Raw genomic sequence first — 17,094 nt, 5'->3', positions numbered from 1 at the left:
AGCTTACCTGCTCCTTACCTAACCTATCTAATTTGGGAAGGCCCCTCCTGGCTCTGTCACCCCACTCGGTGCCCTCTGGCACTGGGCTACCCGGGTCCGTCCTCCGGATCCTCGGGCCCCATCCACAACAACTACTACCGGCTCCCAGAGCCCACCTGCGGCCTCACCTGGCCAACATCTTCACAGTGGTGGAGTGCCCAAACCAACTACACACACTAACAGGCTACACGCCCAGCCATTTCCACAACACTAATGCACCCATCCAAATGCCATTCTCTCACCCGCACCACAGATGCCAATATCCAACCACAATTTACCTGTACCCTCTACCTAACACTTACACTACCCGCCCCGGGTATTCGTGATGGGGGTCCATCCTTCCCCCATTCACACCTTCGCACCATCCACTCCACTCCATCGTTTCCACCATACTCACTCCACGACCATCTATTCCAATACCCCATATATTCCACACTCCATGTATTCCACACACCTGTTGGTGCACACCTGTGCACTCACACCTGGTGCCACCTGCACCCTCCTTCCTTCCTGGACCAGTTGGTCAACACAACACACCTCACCATTACCATCACTCAAACACTGCTCCATACACCTGTTCAGTTGCACACCTGTGCAATCACACCTTTCTCACGCACACTCTTGCGCACACTCTCCCGTTACATCCTCTGTAACACTCACCACAGGCGTGCATTCTCCCTTACTCTTGACAGCATGCGCTTTCCCCATGCACCCGTCCGTTACACACCTTTCTCGCGCACACTTTTTCGTTACTTCCTCCGTAACACTCACCACACCGCGCTTCCATGTGCTCCCTCGCACACGCGCTACTACCGACTCACTCTCGACAGCACACTCACTGGTCGGCGCACACTTTTTCCTCACACACCCCATGGTCGGACATTCTCGCACACCTCTTTTTTCGCACACCAGACCTGTCGCACACTTCACCAACGGCCTTTCACGAACACCTGGACCAAACCAATCCCCAAGCCGACTGAAGCTTTCCTCACATCATATACATTGCCGAATATTTCGCCACTCACCTTGGCACCTCGTCTCCGCACCTCTTTTGCCACCTGCAAACTCTTTATTTGGTTAGTGAGCAGCACATCATACGTTGAGCACCGACCTTGTACATATTCCATTACTTCCTCCTTTATCTCCCTCTTAGTTTCTGTCCGTCCCTTCTTAATTTCACTCACCTCTTCTTCCACTTCCTCTAATTTTTGCTTCACCTCTTTTATTTCCCGGTGCGTCTCCTCCAGTTCGTCCTCTAAGGCTACCGTGACTGTCTCTAGGTGCATCCTCACCTGCCGGTCCTTTGTTTCCATTACCTCTGTCACCTCGTCCACCCTCATTGTCAGTCCCTCACGTACCATCTGACATTGCCTCTGTGTCGCTATTAAGTCATTTTTAATTTCTTTTTGTGTCGCCTTTAACCCTCCTAGTACCGCAGTGTTCTTTTGAACCTGCTCCACTAACTCCGTCTGTCCCTCTGTCAGCTGTTCCACCTCCTCCGTCAGATCTTCTATTCCCCCTTGTAACTTTGCCGTCCCATTTCTCACCTCTTTCTCCATACGCTTCTCACCTCGCTTTACCTCCTCGCGTAGCCCCGAGACCTCCTCACTTACACCTCGTCGTATCTCGTCTTTCATCTCCTCCCTCTCTTTTGTAGATGCTACCCTCATCTGTCCCAATTCATCCCTCTGAGCATCCAATTTACTTTCTAACCCGATTTTCACTTCCTCTATCTGGTTCCCCATCTGTTCGATTTCCCGGGCGGATTGCTCCCCTATTTCCCGCAATTTGTCTTCCATCCTATTTTCTAACCCCATTAACCCATTTTTCACCTCTTTTATCCCGTTGTCTAACCCCTCAAAATTATTGTCTAACTTCCCAAATTTATTGTCTAACCCCTCACCAGTACCCCTCGCTTCGTCCCTCATTACCCCCAATTGCTCACTCTGAGCCCTCATTTGCTCACTCTGAGCATCCATCCGGTTCCCCATTTGTCCCATTCGCTCACCCTGAGCATCCATTTTTGCTTCTAGCCCCATATTTGCCATTAGTATGGCTGCATTAATCTGCGCCATGAGGTCCCGCACATCAATTCCCGCTATTTGCGCAGCGGGCGCGGCTGCCCCGCGCTCGTGCGAGCTGCCACTTTGTGCGTCTGATACCACGTGCGCGAGCGCGCCATTTTGTGCATCTGATACTCCCTCAACCGCCTCCTCATTGCTCCCCTCCATTTGATCCTGGGTTACTCCTAACCCCTCCTCTAGCTCACCCACCGGCATCCGATCGCCTTGACCAGCCATGGCGCGATTTCAAAATTCGGGTTTTCCTTTACAACAACACAAATTTCCAGCACTTTATAATTTTGAGCGCGTTAAGCGCGCTTCGGGCCTCGTATCTCACTCCTCGACACCAATTGTTACTGTCGCGGTTAGATGTTATTTACCGAGCGGTGGTATATTACCGCGACCTAACAGTTCCCCCGATTCTTCCCCAACTCACCCGATTCACCCCAAACTTTGGCCGTATCGCACCGCAGCTGCCCAATCTGGAAAACTCTAAAACGACCGAATGCAAAGAGGAAAAGGAATAATACGAGAAGACGGACAGAAGAGTAATGGGATTTATTATTTACACATATAAGTAGGAAGCAAGCAGTCACGTTTATTTACAGGGACATGAGACGCAGGTGACACAGTGCAATCGTTAGCTTATACAGACTTATTGTTACTACCCAGGACAGAACAAACAAAGACGACTCACACGGGGAATTGCAGAGTGGATTGGCTGGAAGGAGGTGTGTGGCTGGAGGGGGAGGACGGCACGGAGCTGGCTGGAGTTTGATCCCGCACGGGACGTCGGGCTGGACCTCGACGGCCGCCGATGCCACCGATCCTGTCGTGTGCGCGGGGTAGCGGGTCGGAGCTGCTTGGTGGAGCCAAGCCAACGCTGCTGGTGGGGGGCCTGGCGTGACGGGTTCTCTCGCGTGACGGGTTGTCTTCTCTCTCTTTTGTTTGTCCAACCACTCTTTCTCCAACGCAACGACTCAACGCAACCACTGACCACCCCTGACGACCAACTCAGCTCTTGTCATGGACCTCTCCACGCGCTCTTGCTCTGACGACCCAGCTCCTTTCCCTGTACTCGTCTCTCCTCTGTAAAAGCTCATCTCTCGTGGGGGCGTCTCTCATGGGTTATATATAGCCCCACCCTTGAACCTTTGCGAACCTCCCCGATCGCTCTTCCTCCGCCCTCTCAGACCAAACCCCTCGTGCTCGGTTGGTTGTTCGGGGCTGGCTCACTCCTCCCCTCTATGACGAGGTGGAGACACGCCTTTCTTCCCCAACCCTGCCTCGTGGTCAATGGCGGATGAAGGGAAAACCGCCCAACATGCAGTTGGCAATGCGAATTGCAATTGACGAAAAGGGGGGAATGGAGGTTTTGGGAATGGGAATGAAGGGAATCTATCTCTTTCACTTGGTGCAATGGAGTACTTCTATTAATGGGAGACACAGCCTTACCCTAAAACACAGAATAAGATATAACTATCGAACAGGGGTATTCTATTATTTGGCTGACGTGTATGCTTGTGGACTAATTATGGGACGCCCTTTGACCTTTACACAGCTCCGGAGGCAGGGGGCGCAGAATAACAATAATAATAATAATAAGGCACACAATCAAAAAAAAATACAGTCCTCATATCCGCAACAATATATATATATATATATACACATACATATATACAGACTTGGCATTTCATATGGAATTATTTTTTTTCTTGACTTGGGTTTACTTTCTGAACTCAGTATATCAATCTGGTGAGTTTATTTTACCCTTCGGTGATGTCTTTGTTGAAAGAACCATGTCACTGATTGTCTTTTCCAGCAAGAAGTCAATAACAGGATTATATCACAGGTGGCGTGACAAAATGTAAGGACAGGTACATTTGACGATTGGCTTCACAATCGGGTATATAAGGGTTGTTGCATTCTGTATTAGTGGAAAACAACTGCTGCACGTCTACAAAAGTTATTTCCGCTTCCTCTGGCGATGGCCCGTCAACTTGACAATGCTGTTTGTCATGGAGTTGTGGCTTTACGAAATTCTGGCATGAAACAGCGTGCTATTGCTCGGCAGTATGGCATCACTCAAGGTCAGGTGTCGAAGATCGTGAAACGAAATGCTCAGAGGGGTGTCCCTACTCCAATACCGAGGCCAGGACGTCCACACAGAACCACAAGGAGAGATGATCGCCAGCTGCACCGGTTAGTCTGCAATGGCCGTACCAAGTCAGCTAATCGGCTTAGGGCTGAGTGGCAGCAACTGACAAATGTGCCTGTGTCCAGAAGGCGAGTCAACCAACAACTGGTTCAAGCATGCTATCGTGCCAGGCGTCCCCTGAGAAAGCCACGCCTGACCAGACAACACAGCCCGCGCCGATTGCAGTGGGCCAGAGAGCACCGTCAATGGCAGCCAGGACACTGGAATCACGTGACCTTCAGTGACGAGTCTAGATTTCTGGTCTATCGTCAAGATAGCTGTGTCCGAGTGCGCAGACAAGTGCATGAAGCCCACAACGAAGATTGTATAGTGCCTAGAGTCCAAGCTGGAGGTGGTGGGGTGACCGTTTGGGCTGCTTTTCATGCAGGGGGCAAAACTGACCTGGTTGTTCTGAATGGAAACCTGAACCATTTCAAGTACAGGGTCATTCTGGAAGAAACATTGCTTCCATTTGCTCGTTTAGCCTTTCGAGGAAACTTTGTCTTCCAAGATGACAATGCACGGCCTCATCGTGCTCGCATGATCCAACACTTTCTTGCTGACCGTGGCGTAGAGCATAGGGAGTGGCCTGCCATGTCCCCGGATATGAATCCGATAGAGAACTTGTGGGCAGAATTAACGCGTCAATTCGACCACTTGGACCAGCAGCCTACCTCTGTGCGTGAATTGCAGCAGGCTATTGTCACTGCATGGCAAGCGATTCCTGTCCAAACCTTGGCAAATCTCGTGAACAGCATGCCTCGACGTGTACCTGCTCTCCTGAATGCTCGTGGGGGTTACACGAAGTACTGAACTGTAATTTTACTGTCCGTAATCCCAGTCATAATTTAACTTTTGTTTTGTTGAAATTTTTTTTGGCTAATGTGCAAAATAAAGAGATACTTCTGGAAAACGTACAGAAGTTTAACACAGTACTGTCTGTGAATTGAGTTCGATATCAGTTTCCATCACTTTCAAGGATCAATTTATTTGCTTCGAAATGTCAAATGTGGTTTTTGTTTCTTTTAAAGGTCACGTTAACAAAATCGAGAATAATTTCAACATAATTCCAATGAACTTTTGGTTCTAAGTCATCTTGAAAAGTAAGTTCACCCCCACAAAAAATATTCCATATTAAATGCCAAGTCTGTATATATATATATGTATATATATGTATGTATATATATATATATATATATATATATATATATAGATATATATACTGTATATATATATATATATATATATATATATATATATATATATATATATATATATATACACACAAAAAAAAAAATGCTGTAATTCATAAAATCAACTCACAATCCTCAGCTTCTCATTTTATCTGAGGTAACGGCGGATTCTTCCTCTTCTTATTGTCTCTCTGTGTAAACGACGGATTCTTCCTCTTCTTCGACGACTCCCTCTCTCCTCCAATCACTCACCTTCCTTCTTCCACGTGACCACGCCCTCCCGTAAAACTCTCCATTTCTCGCCAGGAAAAAAGTCATTGACCGTTTCACAATTCTCCGCCCACTAGTCTTCTTCTTCTTTAAAACCGTAAAACAATCTTTATTTAATATGTATTACAAATTAAATTCACTCCATCGATCTCAACTCGCCTTTCTCTCGTGTCTTTCCATTTTTCTCTCCATTCCCATCCACCATTTGGATACCTCTTCCTCCCCGTACTCCAACCTCCTCCCATCATCCTTTCTCCTCCCTCCTTCCTCGAACTCTCCTCTCCTCCTCCACCAGCTGTTTAAAGCGCCGCCCCGAGCCGAGGCCTGCATCGCTTGTCTTGCTCAATCCCCTCGTACCAACCAGGCTCTTCGTGGCTGTTTGCCTGGAACTCAGGACTTTCCGTGCGCTCGAGGGATCTTTCCGGTGGACCAGCTGCGGTCTTTCACCGGCCATGGGAGATGCGGGCAGCGAATGCTGTCCGCCTCGATGTTCCTGCGGCTTCTTCGGGTGCGAGAGGCCTACGGCCCTGTTCTACCCCTTCCGCCTTGTGTCTGTAATCGGTGTTCGTCTGTGTCTGCGTACGTTTGACCGTTCTTCCCGTGCCCTTCGTGCCCCCCCGTGCCCTTCGTTCCCCCCATTCCCCCAGTGCCCCCATTCCCCCAGTGCCCCCATTCCCCCAGTGCCCCCATTCCCCCAGTGCCCCCATTCCCCCCATTCCCCCCAGTGCCCACAAGACCACGGGACCTCCTTTGAGGTGTATTACCTCGTGTAGATCCCTCATTTTCGATCCACATATCCAACCCTAAACCCGAAACTTGCAAATGTCGGCCTGGAATTGTGACTCCTGATCGATGGCGATAGGTGATTACTAAGCAACGACGATCAACTAATGATGATTTAAGCAAACAAAGTTGTGCTTCCCATCTCCACGATATATATTCAGAAAATGATGTGCCTTGTTGTCTAATGTCGAGATTGTGAGTCGTGAGGGCTTTGGTCGTCACCGAGACATTCTGATGTCAGATTGATGACCTTTTTGACCCATTTACCCCAGATCAATTTGAACTTCTGCCCCTTCTATGGAGCATCATGTGGTGCCGCATGATGTTGCAGTTCGTATGATTCTGAGGTTGAAACCTCCTGTGTGTCTCTGCCTGAAGATTCGGTGCTAGCACGGCAAGGTCTACACTAGGTGGTTTGCCTTTACCTTCACAGCGCTAGTCAGGGTGGGAATTAATAACTAGTTCAGGGTGGCAGAGATAACTCGCCTCCTCTTTGCGGAGAAGCTCCGTGGGATATTTGACGTCCACCAACTAATGCTCCTAGAGGGGACATCCATCTCAAGGTCCATCCGAAGGTCGGTGTGCCTTCCAAGCACCAAATCCGATGGTTTATAGTCTGCTCGGGAATCGAGCCAAGGTTAGATATGGAGGCGTCGCGTTCCACCTCTGCACCTTCCCGTCATACGGAGGCTCAACCATTCATTTGGAACAAAGTCGAGGTATACCTGGGTATCAAAAAGGTTCAACATCTAGAATGTAGACCATGATGCTCACCTGATTGATTTTATTTATGATTGATGTCACCTTACTACATAGTAAATAGTAGTAGTAAAACAGTATATTCATATATATGATTCAACCTCTATTTGTGGAGCCTCCGTATATTTATTTATGACTGGAGCCTTCAACATAAACAAAATTTTTTTACAAGGTAATGAATTCTTGTTGTTTGAACTACCTGCAGCTGCTCTCCCAGTCGTGTAAGCCAAGGTTGCCTGTGGTATGTACAAGGTTGCTTTAAAAGGTTCTGTGCCTGGAATCCATATGAGATGAAACCTGGACGAAGAGGGGACAAAAAAAGGAAAAGCTTCCTATTCTTTGTCCGAGAAACCTCAATTCCATCACTTACGTTCTCCCCTCTCCTCTGTTCGATACCTAATCCCGATTTGCATGTATTCTGTCATGTATAGTTTAATTATCCTCACTCACATCTTGCCCGTCTTTTCTCAGCTCGACTGAGACCATGAACATGTGTTCCAAGTGCTACGCTGGTGAGTTCTTCCGAACATGTTTTATTATTTTTATTATAACTATTTTCTGTTGTGCACATGTCAAATGCTCATTTTACATATGTGCCTCCTTGCTCATTTCAAATGAGCCCTATTACGACCCTTACAGCCCGATTTCTACCGGAGACTTGGCAGAATCTTTGTTCCCAAATGGCTGCCAGTCTGATTAAAACTTTGCCAAGGTAGATCACAAGATGGTGCTGGGCGTAATATGTTTGAGAGCAAAGGTACAATTATAGAAATTACTCTTTCACTACTCGGCATGAGACGAGTGTTCGCCAATTCTACCCTGGCAGTAGAACTCCCATCGTAATAGGGTCGTAATAGGGCTAATAGGGCTCGTGCTCATTTTTTTTTTTTTTTACCTCCTTGCCTGGTTAATGCATTAAACACCTGGCCAAAATCCCACCTGGGTAAACATGTCCATAAACTTTGGGGAAGTCATCGACAGTTTAAGCTTGATCAAAAATGACACCTTAAAACGATTTAATATTTTTGTGAATGTTTGGAAAGTGTTGCTTTGTGTCAACAAATGCTGCAAGGAGGTGCATATTGTGCTGATGATGTTCTTTGAGCGACTTCTTTCGCTCTGCCATGATTTGTTCTGACTGGCCCCTACTGTGTCATCCTCCAACTGTCATTTTGCTTGTGTAGAGATGTGATGGGTTTAGACTGTAGAGACTCAGCTTCATAGTGGGAGATTCCAATAATCTTGAAGGCCTTGGTGTCCATGGCGTCAATCTGAGTAAGGAGTGAGTCATGAGTGCCAACCAAGAGGCGAGAGCAGTACTCCATCAAGCTATGGATGAAAAAGAACCTCATAGGTGGATAAATGTTCTAGTTTGCCAAGGAAGGACTTTGTAGAGCAGAGAATGCCCAGGTGGTGACTGGCTATGGAGACACCTTAGAAGTGTGGCTTGCCCAAGAAAGATCATGACTGATGACATGATCAAACCAAAGTTTCAGTGACTGAACTTATTCAAGAGGATTGCTAAGAAAGTAGATGAGAGGAATTGCCAAACAATCCTTTTGGAGAGACACTGAGATTTCTCAGGATTGAAAGGCCTATTCCAAGTGTTTAGCAGCATTTATTTTAAATAAAGAACTGCGGAGAGGAAGAAGCTGCAGCCTGCCTGTCTGAAGGACAAGGGATGCTGCAGTAGAGGGTGTCCATCAAATAAATAAAGGAGATGTTTGAATGAGTCAGAGAGATCGTTGATAAAGATCAGGAATACATTGGGGGCTCAGAACACTGCCTTGGGACATTCCAGCCTTGCCAAGGACTGCAGATGAGAGGATTCAGTTGGGAGCCACACATGGGCTATGACAATAGAGGAAGTCATTTATCCATGTGTGGAGTTAGCCTTGAATACAACAACAACAGGCATTTAAAGGCCATTTTCCCTGCTAGAGCGGGGGTTAGCCTTGCGGTCCCCATGACCATCTTCTCCATTTTGTCCTATTTTCTACATCTCCCCTTGTTAACCTCCTTGCCCGCATTTCTTCTTCCACCACCTTTAGCCAAGTCTTTCTCGGTCTTCCCCGTCCTCTTCTTCCTTCTACATTCATTTCCATCACTTCTCAACCAGTCACTTTCATCCTTCCTCAACACATGACCAAACCATCTCAACCTGTTTCTCTTCACAGCATCAATCACAGGCTCTATTCCCATCATCTTTCGCAATTCATCATTTGTCTTCCTCTCTCTTCTTCCACGTGACCACGCCCTCCCGTAAAACTCTCAATTTCTCGCAAGGAAAAAAGTCGGTCTGTTTCACAATTTTCCGCCCATTTAGTCTTCTTCTTCTTTAAAACCGTAAAACAATCTTTATTTAAGATCTCTTTCAAATTAAATTCACTTCATCGATCTCAACTTGCCTTTCTCTCGTGTCTTTCCATTTTTCTCTCCATTCCCATCCACCATTTGGATACCTCTTCCTCCCCGTACTCCAACCTCCTCCCATCATCCTTTCTCCTCCCTCCTTCCTCGAACTCTTCTCTCCTCCTCCACCTGGTGTTGGCTTCGTGGTTAGGGTGCCGGCTTGGGATCCCAGGATCCTGGGTTTGAATCCCGGTCGATTGCTAAATTAACACCAGGGGGGTTGATTCAGCCTGTCATCCTTCCGAGGTCGGCAAATTGAGTACCAGCTTGCTGGGATGAATGATCCCATTGTGTACCCTGGTTTAGAATAGGTACACCATATCCCTGCGCATCGTCAGAGGCGACGAAGGGTTGGCGCCAGGAAGGGCATCCGGCCATAAAAACATTGCCTCAAACAGGGAACCATGATTGTCATGGGGCCTGCAAGGCTAACCCCTGCTCTAGCGGGGAAAATGGCCTTAAAACTATCATTCATTCATTCATTCATTCTCTCAACGATACTCCGCACATCCACCGAACCATTCACATTTCCACGATTTCCACCCTCCTTTGCTGCTCTACGGTCATTACCCATGTCTCGCTCCCATAAATCATAACACTTCTCACACATGCAGCATACACCTTTCCATTCAGCTTCAACGACACTCCCCTCCTCATCAGCACGCCACTCAGTTCCCGAAACTTCTTCCATGCACATCGCACTCTAGCAACCGTGGCCGAGTCTGATCCACCTCCATTCAGCATGTCTCCGAGGTAGCAAAATGTTTTCACACCTTCCAGCTTCATGCCATCTCCAAGATCCAACTCAACATTTCCTCCATCTGCAGCTCCCTCTATAAAACCACCTTTAGAGGCCATTTTTCCCCGCAAGCGGGGGTTGGCCTTTTTCGGGAACTGTGGTTGTTGTTGTTTTTCGGTCCCCTTTTTGAAGCAATGTTTTACGGCCGGATGCCCTTCCTGACGCCAACCCTTTTTGCCGCCTTTAACGACAAGCAGGGAATTACCAGTGAACTGGTACTCAATTAGCCGACCTCGGAAGGATGACAGGCTGAGTCAACCCCCCTGGCGTTAATTCAGCGATTGACCGGGATTCGAACCCAGGATCCTAGGATCCTAAGCTGGCACCCTAGCCGCTAGCCCAACACCAGGGATAAACAACACCAACAACACCAACATCCCTCTCTGCACACCTTATATTTGAATGTGCTGCCACACTGGTTAATGACCCTCTCAGACCACTACATTTTCGATGAACCCACTCAGTGCACATTGTACATTTAATGGAGTTCACTCCGACACTCTTCCTGCACACAGCACACGGCCACTTCCCAGTTCTTTCCACCTCACCACATGCTTTACCACTTGCCATCACCTTCGTCTTTCCGATATTCACCTTCAGACCTTTCACCCTGGTATTGGGTTAGCGACTAGGGTGCCAGCTTAGGATCCTAGGATCCTGGGTTCGAATCCCGTTCGATCGCTGAATTAACGCCAGGGGGGTTGACTCAGCCTGTCATCCTTCCGAGGTCGGCTAATTGAGTACCAGTTCACTGGTAATTCCCTGTTTGTCGTTAAAGGTGGCAAAAAGGGTTGGCGTCAGGAAGGGCATCCGGCCGTAAAACATTGCTTCAAAAAAGGGGACCAAAAAAACAACAACAACCACGGTGCCCGAAAAAGGCCAACCCCTGCTTTGCAGGGAAAAATGGCCTCTAAACGGTGGTTTTACTCCGACACTCTTCCTGCACACAGCCCACGGCCACTTCCCAGTTCTTTCCACCTCACCACATGCTTTACCACTTGCCATCACCTTCATCTTTCCGATATTCACCTTCAGACCTTTCACCTCCATACATTCCTTCCACTTGTTCATCTTCTCCTTCAGTCCATCCATACTCTCCACAATCAACACAAGATCATCTGCATACAACAACTCCCACGGTAAACCCTCCTTTACGTTTCGAGCCAGCACCTCCATCACAGCTACAAATAGTAGTGGACTTAGTACCGACCCCTGATGCACTCCCACCTTCACCTCAAACTCACCACTGTTCCCGTCCTTCGTCCTTACAGCTGTGCGCGCTCTTTTGTGCATTGCCATCACGAGTCTGATCAACCATTCCTCCACTCCTAACTTCCTCAATGCCCATGTCACTACTTCATGTGGAACCCTATCGAATGCTTTCTCCAGATTAACAAACCCAAGAAACAATTTCTTTCTCTTCTCCATGTACTTCTCCTGTAACTGCCTTCCAATAAAAATCACGTCTGTCATTCCTCTTCCTGGCATAAATCCAAACTGAATTTCGTCGATCTTCACTTTCTTCCTTATCCTCTTCTCCAACACCCTTTCCAATGCCTTAATTCCATGCTCTAATAACTTTATCGCTCTATACGAGCCACAGTCCAGAGGGTCACCTTTCCCCTTGTATAGTGGAACGAGGGTACGCAGTTCCCAATCCACTGGAATGCGGCCTTCTTTCACCACCTCATTACAGATCTCTGTCATTCTCTTCTCTCCACAACTTCCCGCTGCCTTCAACATGTCTCCCACAACTCCCGTCTGCCCTCCCGCTTTTCTACTCTTCATTGCTTTGATCACTTCCTCAACTTCCTTCTCAGTTATATTCTCTGCCGGTCCTAAAACTGGGTTGCTCTCGATGTTGCCGTCCCATTCATTCTCTGCATTCAACAGCATTTCCATATATCTCTTCCATCTTCCTTTAATTCAATCTGGGTCTACAACGATTTGTCCCACTTCATCCTTCAAGCAACTCACACCCATCACATCGCACCTCTTTCGGTATCTGCTTTGCAATCCTGAATTCCGCTCTCTGACCCTCTTCCGAATCCAAGCGTTCTCCGAACATTTTCCTACATGCCGCCTGCGCCTTTGCTACCTCTTTCTTTGCAGCCTTCTTGGCTACCTTATAACTTTCATGCTCTGCATCTTGTGCCCCCATACCTTTCAACTTCTGCCACTCCTTGAACTTCGTCCTCTTCCCGTTAATCCTGTTGAATGCCATAGGCAAAGAGTTTGGAAACCAATGACCAACCCTAACCCTAAAGATCAAGGTTAATCTCAACTTTTATTCTGACGAGGCTCTGCATTGACAGATAAATAGACAGAATAACAGACCAGACCAACCCATATGCTTGTGAATCTACTTCATAAGTACCAGATAAATTAGGGTGAAAACGTAACCTCCGTCCACGTTAAGTGGTGGAGGTAATATAGCTTGAACTTGAAGTGAACGAAAATGTACCGACAGTACAGATGTAAGAACTAGAACGGCACTCAGTAGAGAGCATACCTCCGCCAGGTGAACAGTTTACGTTTTGTATCCTAGAGTAGACCAGAAAATCACAACACAGAATCACATTTAATCAAAATCATCTGTCCATAACTTTTTGACATATCCTGCTTTGAATCGTTTTTGGCCCTATCTCCCAATGGTGAAGAATCACTTTGAAAATCCTGCTAGCCGGATCCGGATCCAGATCTTCACCAAAATTGAATGGATTCTTCCTTGTCACACACACAACCTGTCCACCAAGTTTCATCCAAATCCATTCATAACATTTTAAGATATCCTGCTATATTATATGTTGGTTCTAGCGCTAGAACTTGAAGTGAATGAAAATGCACTGACAGTTACAGGTGTATGAATAAATATGTTTGAGGAACCAAACCAATGTTCATGGAAATTGTGGTTGCCCTTTGTAACCAAAGATGGCTGTTCACATTTGGCACGTGAACACAAATTTGTTGATGGTGTAGGAGCTCATTTTGCGGTTGTTTTCTGGTTCAGCAGATCACCAGCAGGGTAACCTTTGAATCTGAGATCACAAGGAAGAAAGCATTTCAAAGCAGGCCCAGTACAGACAATATATGGAATATGCTGAGGGCAACCATTTTGGTGCAATTTATTTTGAAGTTTGACAAAGAGAAAGGCCAGTTGCGTTTTCAGGTAACATTACTTTGAGAGTTATTATCTTAGAACCCAAGCTCCTGATGCTGCAATGCAGGTTCAACTTTGCTCTTCCATGAGCCTTTTGCTGGAACAGGAACAAGGAAATTACAATGCTTAGATATCCAGACCACTTGCTTTTCTCAGTTTTCAGCAGTAACTGGTAATTTGTTCAGGAGACCTGCAATAACTGTCCTGCTCTTCACAAAAGACACTGTGGGAACTTTAGTGTCCACCAAGGATGAGTGCTGGCAGACTGGTCGTCTGGCTCAAAGTTATTTTGATGGATGGCACATGCACTGCCTCACCCTGCAGGCAAAACACCAGAGTGACGGTTTATAGCTGTGTTGAGATTGCTACCCAGGCTATGGAGTTCATAGGTGCGCATAGCTCTAAGCTATCCTGTCAGCCCACATAATAATATAAGCATTCTTGAGTAGATATTATGGGATGCATTGTAATGCTTGAAATGGAGAAAAAAATAACTACATAATCAACAACCCCTCCCCTACATTTTCTCGGGCTCATTGAAGAGCTGCCCCCCCCCACCCCACCGCCCCCCCCCCCACACACACACACACACACACACACAAGACACACACAAGACACACACACACAAGACACACACACAAGACACACACGCACAAGACACACGCGCACAAGACACACACACACAAGACACGCTCGCACAAGACACGCTCGCACAAGACACGCGCGCACAAGACACGCGCGCACAAGACACGCGCGCACAAGACACGCGCGCACAAGACACGCGCGCACAAGACACGCGCGCACAAGACACGCGCGCACAAGACACGCGCGCACAAGACACGCGCGCACAAGACACGCGCGCACAAGACACGCGCGCACAAGACACGCGCGCACAAGACACGCGCGCACAAGACACGCGCGCACAAGACACGCGCGCACAAGACACGCGCGCACAAGACACGCGCGCACAAGACACGCGCGCACAAGACACGCGCGCACAAGACACGCGCGCACAAGACACGCGCGCACAAGACACGCGCGCACAAGACACACACGCACACAAGACACACACGCACACAAGACACACACGCACACAAGACACACACGCACACAAGACACACAAGACACACACCCACACAAGACACACACGCACACAAGACACACACGCACACAAGACACACGCACACAAGACACACACGCACACAAGACACACACGCGCACACAAGACACACACACGCACACAAGACACACACACGCACACAAGACACACACACGCACACAAGACACACACACGCACACAAGACACACACACGCACACAAGACACACACACGCACACAAGACACACACACGCACACAAGACACACACACGCACACAAGACACACACACGCACACAAGACACACACACGCACACAAGACACACACACGCACACAAGACACACACACGCACACAAGACACACACACGCACACAAGACACACACACGCACACAAGACACACACACGCACACAAGACACACACACGCACACAAGACACACACACGCACACAAGACACACACACGCACACAAGACACACACGCACACAAGACACACACACGCACACAAGACACACACGCACACAAGACACACACACACAGAACTTGACTTCAGACAAACATAACCATTGACCTGGGGCAAAGTAACTTCTAAGATCTCACTGTGTTCCAGTGGCAGCACTTTTCTGTCAGCAGTCAGCAGTCAGCAGTCAGCAGTCAGCAGTCAGCAGGGCATATTTAGGAAGAACCTTCCCATGTTCTCTCTGCTCCCATTCATTGCATGGGTTGTCAACCCATTAAGGATTATCCATACTCCATCCTCTAAAGTCTAAATGATGAGCGGCATGCGAGGAAGCAGAACATATGTATTTTTATATATATTTTTTTATACAAGTTCGAGGCTCATGTAAGAGCTAACATTAATCACAAAAAAGACAAACTGACACATAAAACGTAAAGCATATGATAAAGGGAGCGGGAGAACAAGATGGAGAGCAGGGACATCGGGAGATCTGTGGGAGACAGAGGGCTTGGGGGGAGGAGGCATGGGAAGGGTGGGTGGGAGAGTTAAAAAAAAAACACATGGACTCTGCTAGGACTTCCAGGAAAGAAGTCGGTATTTTAAAAAAGGGGATCTGGGGTGAATTGACGGGGGTAGAAAAGATCAAGGTTTTGGATGGGGGAAGATAAGAGATGGTGGTGAACAGTCGTTTTAAAGACCTGGAGGGAGGAGTGGGATTGAAGAGAGTGAGGGAGTTTGTTCCAGAGGTGGGAGAAAAGAGGAATGAAGGAGTGAAGGTGAGCAGAGAGTCTTGATTTTGGCAGTTTAACCATAAGAGGGTTGCAGGCAGATCTTGTGCGACCTGCAGGAATATTTGGGGGACAGAGCCCAGAGAGAGCTGGGGGAGCAAGGCCGGAGTGGAGTCGGTAGAAGACAGAAAGACCACCAACCTGCCTGCGGTGAGTGATTGAAAGGCCTTCGGAGTTTGCTTCATCGCGGGAGATTCCAATGATTCTGAAAGCTTTGGTTTCAACAGTGTGAAGCCGAGCTAGGTGTGAGGCAGGAGCACCGGCCCAGAGGGGAGAACAGTATTCCATTGAGCTGCGGATGAAAGCCTTGTATGTGGTGAGGAGCTCAGGTGTGCCAAGGAAGGACTTCGCACGACGGAGGATGCCCAGTCGGCGACTGGCTTTGGAGGCCATCTTGGAAATGTGGTTTTCTCAAGAAAGATCATGGCAGATGGTGAGACCCAAAAGCTTGAGTGACAACTTCTTGAAGAGGATTGTTGAGAAAGTAGATTGGAGGGTTGTCCAGTCGGTCTTTTCGGAGAGACATAGTGAGAGTGTGAGATGCAGGTTAACAATATCGCACCTCATTTAAGTGTGATATAACTCTGCCCGGGTCGTAATTGTACCGATGATCTGCCAGATTATAATCACAAGTTGATCCTCTAACCACAATGCCATTGAGTCTGGTGGGTTGACTAAATACCCTCAGTCTGTCATTTACATGGATATATATTACCTGTCCCCTGTTAATACGCCCTGAGATCTCATTTGCCTTTTGTATTGCTGCCTGAAGTTCCTCCAGCTGGGTATACATGGCGATCGGGACGGTCAACCTGATGCCATGATCACGTCATGTTTATAGCATGCATGAAATAGTTTTTTTGTATGACAGTGCTGGTCTTTTCAGCTGTCATTGCTGGCAATACACTAGCATGATAAATGCATGTCAGGTATGTTTAGTTTTTCATCCATTCGAAGTTTGTGTTCAATCATCTATTGATAGCAGGTTTTGTAGACACTCCCGGGAGGGGTGTGTAGTGGATTTTGGGAGGTCTTGCATTTGCCCATATAGTGTGATGATCGGAATGGCTCAGTAA

The 17,094-nt window shown here is 47.6% G+C and overlaps 1 protein-coding gene across 1 annotated transcript in view; it reads left to right on the top strand.

Moving 5' to 3' along the window:
- Window positions 1-5,880: 5,880 nt before the first annotated feature.
- Window positions 5,881-17,094, top strand: part of ZFAND3 (zinc finger AN1-type containing 3) — a 183,763-nt gene continuing 172,549 nt past the window's right edge. The window contains exons 1-2 of the mRNA XM_068115156.2: window positions 5,881-6,341; window positions 7,776-7,816. Coding sequence (XP_067971257.2) covers window positions 5,881-6,341; window positions 7,776-7,816 — 502 coding nt within the window. The remainder of the gene's footprint in view (window positions 6,342-7,775; window positions 7,817-17,094) is intronic.

The sequence above is a fragment of the Myxine glutinosa genome, chromosome 5 (genome assembly GCF_964187855.1).
Source record: "Myxine glutinosa chromosome 5, kmMyxGlut1.1, whole genome shotgun sequence".
In the NCBI taxonomy this organism is placed as follows: Eukaryota; Metazoa; Chordata; class Myxini; order Myxiniformes; family Myxinidae; genus Myxine; species Myxine glutinosa.
The sequence above is the reverse complement of the archived record's forward strand: the minus strand, read 5'-3'. Positions and strand labels throughout refer to the sequence as shown.